General features: G+C 43.2%; 1 protein-coding gene across 1 annotated transcript; it reads left to right on the top strand.

Moving 5' to 3' along the window:
* Positions 1-323: 323 nt before the first annotated feature.
* On the top strand, positions 324-1,892 carry LOC139051481 (sulfotransferase ssu-1-like). The gene has a single exon (XM_070528454.1). It carries the CDS (start codon positions 396-398, stop codon positions 1,284-1,286), a length of 891 nt encoding a protein of 296 aa, XP_070384555.1. The 5' UTR covers positions 324-395; the 3' UTR covers positions 1,287-1,892.
* The last annotated feature ends 6,290 nt before the right edge of the window (positions 1,893-8,182 follow it).

Below are 8,182 nucleotides of genomic sequence, written 5' to 3'. Positions count from 1 at the left end.
AATCTTGGTGGGACCTATATTTTCCAACAAAGAAATGGCTTTGCGTTTTACCTTCTGAGCTTTCTCATTTGCCAGAATGAAGTTCTTGTTGACAGCCTCAATGGCTCTTTGTTGAAGACAGCAGACGGAGCTATCACAAACCCGCCCTCTTTGTCACTCAGTAACAGCCGCAATTCATTGTCTCTAAAGAAAGATACTGTCCTTTTGATCACAGCTGTCGAAGGTGGCGCGCTCCCAGTGGAGGTCCTACGAAGGCAGTCCAGCCCATCGAGGAGGCACCGCTCCTGGTCCACCGGGAAGTGCCGGCTTTAGGTGGCGCGCGGCGAAGAGGTCGTTTGTAGTTTTCTTAAAGAAAAAGGCACCGACCAAGGAAAGGACTTACTCTTCTGCATATTATGAAGACTCGACGACCGTCCTACAAGCGTCACGAAGCTACGGGCTGGGTCTTTCCCCGGGACGGCTTTGAGTGGTCAGAGTTCGAGGGTGCCTGCAGCTACCAACCACGCAGCGACGACATACTGCTGATGACGTACCCGAAGTCAGGCACCACTTGGGTCCAGTACATGCTGTACCTGCTCGCCCATGACATGAAACCCGTGCCTCCGCGAAGCCGACTGGACAGCTTCGCTCCCTTCCTCGAGAAGGGGGGCCTCAATCTCATTAGTACCCTGGAGAAGTCGCCTAGGCCCATCAAAACCCATCTCTCCTTCGATGTGATGCCGTGGCGTGCCGAGCCCCGTTACGTATGTGTGGTGCGAAATCCAAAGGACGTATGCGTGTCTCTGTACCACCACGTACGGGGCTTCGAAAAGTACTATCACTTCACGGACGGTAGCTTCGACGATTTCTTCGAGGCTTTCCTGGAAGGCCAAGTGGACTCCGCCGACTACCACGACCACCTGCTGTCACTTTGGCACCATCGGAGCAAGGAAAACGTGCTTCTTCTGACTTACGAAGACCTAATGGAACGAACCCTGCAAGAGGTTGGTAGGCTCGTTGAACACGTCAGGCCGTGCTTCCCTGCCGACTGGAAGGCTCCCGACTTGGGTTCTCTTGTGGCCGCAGCGAGCTTCGACGTAATGAAGGCGCAGCGTCCCGAGCAGTGGGCCAGCACCAGACCGGAAAACATGCCGGCTTTCATACGCCGCGGTCGCGTGGGAGACTGGCGCAACTACCTCACGGAGGATCAGAACGAAAGGCTGGAGAGCAAGTTCGCACGCAAATTGGCTGGTTCGGGCGCCGAGTTCCTCTGGCCAAAGGAGATGACAGGACGTGAAAGCGCGTGAAATGGCAGTGGCCGTGTGTTTTGTGTGAAACCGGTGGCATTCCGTGGTGGACGTGAAAAATTAGGGGGCGAATTGCGACACTAGTCCACACAAAGGCCTTCACTTTCATAGTCAATGCGTGGTTGCTTTTGCTAAATAAGTAAATTAGGCACCGAATGGAGGAAGTTGTGTGTGCCTGAAATGCGTGCTTTATTCACGATAAAATTTTCGTTCCTATCAACTGTTTCTCATCAGCAAGTTAGCTTTCTTAATAGTAGGTTGCGTATCAAGATTATTCATCACTTTTTGTTAGAGTGATACTTCCGTATCAAGATTATTCATCACTTGTTCTTAGAGTACTGCTTCCGTGGAAATTGTTTTGCAAATATTGGTCCTTAATCGCAGCCATTCTTTGTTTGTTTATTACTGATGTACTCATTACCGCTCTTTGAGTCTTGGCTGCTCGGTGTAAGTGCGTCAAGCATTCACGAATTAAATGTCGTAACCTATGATCGGATTTACTTGTCTATGACTATCACGAGCCCCACATTTGCATGTGGTACGATTGCCACCCTGCATGCCGTCCATATGTTGACCTCACTGCGAACAATAAGTACCAGGTGTAACAGAAGTACTTTAGGCAGTTGTGTTCTTAAAAGTAGGAGCAATACCGAAGTTAAAACAGAATATTACTCAGGCGTCTTCCAACAGGTCTGCACTCCACGCTGGGCAAAGAAAGCGTCCAAAACTCAAATCTCAAATGGTTCATAGCGAAGGACGCAAAATCGTAGCGGAAAGATAAAGACTTCGCGCTCGCCCTGTACACCACATATCTCTACTTCAAGGGTCAAGACATAGTACAGATCAATGCTGTACACTGTGTTTTTTGTTATCGTCTTTTTGGGATACGCTTGCGCACTCACCCAAATGCGCATACTTTTCTTCAAAAAATAATGTCGTACGCTTTTAGTCTTTCTTATTGCTAGCGTCATGGATCGTTTAGCACAGACGGTTGTCCCCAACGTTAAAAATTATTAAACTGACCCTGCCTCTTGCGCGATATTTAACATCCATAGCGTGTATTTTCCGACCACTACGTCACAGGCTTTGGTCATTCGTTTAATCATCCTTGTGATGCCTCCTGTGAGGACCACAAGACAAGATATCTTAAGCGTAACAGAGACATCCATAATCGCAAAGTGATTTTCAGCTAGCACCAATAAATGATATGCAAACAACGACAGCACGTATAGGCCCCGCAGAAACATGCACTTCACGCCACGCTCATACCTAACGATGCCAGCTCGAATGCGCAGTACCTATTCCTGGCTACATTTTGGTAAACATTAAAGTCGCAGCGTGCATTCTTAAATGCATTGGTGCGCGTCTGTGAAACTCTACGGGTGCTTCTACTTAAAGGAGTGCTACAACTCTGCAGCGGTGACCTGGTCCCACCTGTAGAGCCTTGTGGTTAATTTGAATATTTTTAAGTGATTAGCCCTTGATTGTTATCAATTTAGTTGAGTCAATTTGTTTTGTTCCATTTCTATACGTGTGGCCAGTCGAATCATAGTCGGGATGGTTATGAATATGGTCTGCACTTAGGCCAGAACGAACCGACAATATATTTCGAGAATGATGGCATGCGAATACCCGCAACCTAGTAAACGGGCAATGCATTAGGCGAGACTCCATTTTCTATCACGTGTACATAATGATTTGGACAGTTTTCTCACTCATACAGTGATTATCAGCGACTGTTCAAATTTGACAATGAAGTAAGCGTTTGCTACTTCAGCCTTTGAGGTAAATAAGATTATTATTTATTTTTATTTATTTCAGAATACTGCAGGTCATTGCTTGGCCCAAGCAGGAATGAATTTACGTTTTTACATAACCAAGAAAATAAAATTGATACAATATTAGCAGCACACGTATTTCAAAAAATAAACCAAAACAATAAAATTGCGCTGTATCAGCAGCACACGGATACCAAAAGAATAAACCAAAAGAATAACATTATACAATATTAGCAGCACACGCATAAAAAACATACATATTTTCAGGTAAGTAGACGATGTAACACATCAGAAAAAATTTGTGAGGAAAAAACAGATGCCGGTAATGAATTCCAATCTTGCACTGTTCTAGGGAAAAACTGTATTTATAACTGTTAGTTTTGGCGAAGAGGGGAGCAAGTGAATACTCATGAACGCTCCGAGTCCTTCTCTCTAGAGGACGCTTAATGCACTCTGGAAGCTGGAGCTTATTTTTTTCTGTTAAACGATTGAACAAGAATATCAATCTTAATATTTCTGTGGGTTTCTAGTGTATGAATGTTATTTGAGATCATTAACTGCGACCATTTTGTATTTTCCGTATATAAAGCTAACCGCTTTCCTGTTGACTTTTTCAAGGATCATTATATTTTTTTTCGTGTCTGGGTCCCACACTTACTGAATACTGAAGCATATTCAAGTAAAGACCGCAAACATGTTTCGTAAGCCAATTTTTTTATGTGTGTAGGGGAAGTTTTTAGCTTTCTTTGTAAAACCCATAGCTTTCGAAATGCAGCTGTAAAAATATTAGTAATGTGAGCCGACCATTTTAACTTATTGTCAAGTGTGATGCCTAAAAATTTATATTTACCAACTTCGAAAATCATATTGCCGCGAAGAAAGTAAGGAAGCAAACCGGGAGACTTTCTTGAAGTTATACGTAAGAACAGTTTTCTCACTATTAAGTACCATAGCCCATTTAAGACACCATTCTTCAATGGCAAAAACTGCTTTTTGTACAGAGCTGTGGTCCTGTTCTGATGAAATTTGTTTAAACACAGCACAGTCGTCTGCGAATAACTTAAAAGACACATCTTCAGGAACAACAGTACCTAAACCATTTGCATATATTAAAAACAACAATGGTCCCAGCACACTTCCCTGAGGAACTCCTGAATGAGCATTAACAACACTAGAAGCGGTCTTATTTATTTCCACATATTGCCGTCTTTCTGTAAGGTAGGCTTGAATCCATCAAATGATAAAAATCGTATGCCCATACATTCCATCTTATAGAGAAGTTTGCCATGTGGCACCTTATCAAGGGCCTTGCTAAAATCAAAGAAAACCACATCCGCTTGCCCGGACATATCAAGCACCCGCGCAAATTCATGTACAGAAAAAACCGTCTGAGTAACTGTGGATAACCCCTACCTAAACCCATGCTGATTATCAGACAAAAGATTATGATCGCTCAGGAACTTTCGCAGGTAACCGGCTACAATATTCTCCAACATCTTACAGCAGCTACAAGTTATGGAAACAGGTGGATAATTTGAAACTGACAATCGATCGGGAACCACACGTGCTATTTTCCAATCTGAAATAATTTTTCCATTTGCTAATGAGAGTTTAAAATGTTCTAAGGCAACCTGATATTTCTTCTGCATTACGCCTCCAAAATACATTTGGAAGACCATCGGGTCCAGCAGATTCTTAGTGTCCAGTTTCAAGAGCATCGCCATGACACCCCAACCAGTTACTTCAATGCCATCCTCTGGTGCAGCCACTGCTTTTATTTCATATTCATCTAATTCTGAAAACACCTCGTAGAAATACTGATTAAAATTCTCAGCTATTTCGGCAGCATCAGTGATAATCGTGTCCCTAACTTTTATTCAGTAAGTGCATCTTAGGGTTTACTCAAATGCTGCCAAAATTTCGGCGGATCAGTCTTTAGATACTCTGCTAATGTGTGCGAAATATATTTAGTCCTCGCGCAGCTCACTTTTGATAATAGGTCACGTTTGATTTCTATAAACAGTGGCGTTGACGTCCCCTGCTTCCTATGATATCTTCTAAGTCTACGCTTAATGTGTTTAATTTCACGAATAATCCATGGATGTTTCCGCTTTTTAAGTATTTTTCTGTAACGTATTTTTCATAGCAATGCCTCAGCCCATTAGCGAACCATTGCCAAGAGCTTTCCAAATCACATGTAATCACATTTTCTTCAATATAGTCAATAATCGCCACATCGTCAGCTCTACTAAATTCCTTAACTGTAGCGACATCAAGCGCATGTGTTTGTGGTTTTTCAACCATCCAGGAAAAAGAAATTAACTTATGGCCAGATATACCGGTCTCAATTGTAACAGTTCCTTCTCTAAATCATTCACTAATGAACAGCAGGTCAAGAATTGATGTTCCGCGAGTACATTCAGTAACTATTTGGTCAAGACCAAGAGCAAGCATCACATCAAGGATTCTATCGCTCGTATGCGATAATCCAAAAGACAGATTCTTCTAATTTAATAAAGGCAAATTAAAGTAACCCGTTACAATCACATTCTTCTTTCGTAACAACAAGCGATCATACAATTTACTCAAACAGCTTGCATCAGTGTCTGGAGCACGACAAAAGGCACACAAATGAAACTTCGTTTCCTTCACTTTCATTTTCAAAAAAAGGTTTTCATGCTTAGCAATCTGGCTTTCCACGTCAACAGCGACAAAGGATTTAACAACCACAGCAAGACCACCCCCTCTAAATCCTCGGTCCCGCCGATATAACTGATAACCTGGTGGGACTATGTCATCGTCACTGATTAGGTCGTGTAGCCAGGTTTCAGCTATGACACACACGTTCAGATCCAAAGAGAGCAAACCATCTTCCAATTTATCTTTTTTGTTCACACTGCTTCTTCCACTGAAAGAAACTAACCGCACATCGGACGTATCTGGCCATTAACTTTCACATAAAGATGTGGTGCTGCGCTCTATCAATGTTCTAGAGTTTAGAGCACCATCCCATCTATAGTACAGCCCATCGATCGTCAACTTGTCATAAACCAAGGAAACCTTACTTGCAGCCTGTTTCTCAAGTTTTGCACTTTGCCAAAGATGCTTTCGTCTGCACAATGTTTCCACGCAGTAGTCATTATAAATTCTAATGATTTTTCCCTTTAGTTTAGATACATCGCTCCAGACTGCAGGCTTTTTTTCCCTTATAGTCGTGAAAGTATATTATGACAGGGCGAATAGAAGAACTTTTCCCCAGTCTACATTCGAGCTACAGATGAACACTGCACTCCCAATTTAGCAGAAAAGAGATCGATAACTTTTCTGCGCTAGTCCGACTCTGATTCAATAGGATCTTCCTTTACGCCAAACAACAATTAAATTTGACCTCCGACTTCTATCTTCTAAATCTTCGAGTCTGGCCTGATGCTTTGTAAGTGCATCCTGCACACCATTTAAAGCTATGCTTATGTTGTCAATCACATCTGTATTCATCCGCAGATCTTTTATATTTGCCTCTATGTTATTCAAGCGATCACCAAAGTTCCCCAATGCCTCTAAACGAGACCTCATGTCTCTCTGCCCCTAAATGAGTGTCTGAAACATTTCATCAATTGTTGGGCCTGGATTCATTTCTATATTTCCACAAACAAGCAGCATACATGAGCAATAGCAGCTATAGGCACAGCCTAGACATGTGCGTGGGGCACGGTAGGAGAACAAGAAACCTATCGTCAGATCGTATGGTGCACACATAACTAACCTGTACCAAGAATAGACGTAGCATTTTGAGCCCCTTGCCCGCAACGCCTTCACCGTGCCCACTGAAGACGGACGGGTGTGGTGCCGAATTTATAGGGTCAAGGGCTGATGACGTCACGGTCGATGACGTCCGATATCCATGTACCTGTGGCGTCCCCGCGGTAACGGCGCTGCCAGGTGTGCTATCTTTGGTGGCCAATTCTTCTGTTGAAACTTGATGAAGCTCGGCGATAGTCTGCGAAGGTGCATGCGTACTTGACAGCAGCAGGACCTCTACCAGGAATAGACGGAGCATTTTGAGCACCTTGCCCGCAGCACTTTCGCCATGCCTACTCAATGCATTTTGAAGTGCTGTGCAACAAAACAATTAAATGTAAGTGAATGTAAGCATGCATGATGAACAACAGGCATATTCATGTATATGGAGCTTCTATATCTTGCAAACATCTGCTCTTTTACACGTGATCTCTATTTGTAGTATTTTGGTGTATACTGAAGAACCATTAATTAATAATGATACAATTCTAGAGGAGAAACTGATAAGCTCATATTAAGCCTGCAATCAGTAGCTCTATAATTACAACAAATACAATACCAGCTCTGCGTAGGGTTGTGCGAATATTTCGTATTTTGAAAACGAATAGAAAAGTACCTGCTATTTCATTCAAGAGTTCACTATTGGCATTTGTGAAATGTTGCTTCTTGTCCCAGTATAAGGGATAACACATTTTCGAGTCTCAGGGAAGACAGACTGAGGCAAGCGGGATTGTTCCGAATGCTACTGCTTGAGGACTACTGCGAATATTGCAAAGTGGCTACACTATCACAGTAAGCACACAGAGGAACCAACGTATCTACATTAACTTGCACTTTTTCAAAAGGAATAACTGGCCTTTAGGCTACTATGAATTCATTGTTTCGATTCAACAAAAAGAGGGAGAAATAAGTGTTTATTTATCGAAATAGTGTCCTGAGCGAGGCCCGATACCATCCCGAGGTGCGATTGCTCTTTAGTCCAGGAACCCTTTGGTTTCGACTGCCCGTTGATGCGTTCTCGTTGATGCGTTAACAAGTTAACCTCGGTAGCTACCATTACATCATTACCATCACACTACAATTCAAACGCAAAGCCTTTGCACCCAAACGCCTCAGCCTTACCAATTGGGACAATTTTCGAGAGGCCCGCCAGATATAAGCTCCCACAAACATTCAAGACATTTCAGAATGTGTTCAACAACTACACTCAGACGCACAGACGCATACTACCACTCTGCCCCACGAAACCGCTCTCACTGCGGTTGACTCCAAGCTTCTACACATGTGGGAAGCCAAACAGTCTCTTCTCAAACGGTGGAA

Source organism: Dermacentor albipictus, unplaced genomic scaffold (assembly GCF_038994185.2).
Source record: "Dermacentor albipictus isolate Rhodes 1998 colony unplaced genomic scaffold, USDA_Dalb.pri_finalv2 scaffold_12, whole genome shotgun sequence".
NCBI lineage: Eukaryota > Metazoa > Arthropoda > Arachnida > Ixodida > Ixodidae > Dermacentor > Dermacentor albipictus.
The sequence above is the reverse complement of the archived record's forward strand: the minus strand, read 5'-3'. Positions and strand labels throughout refer to the sequence as shown.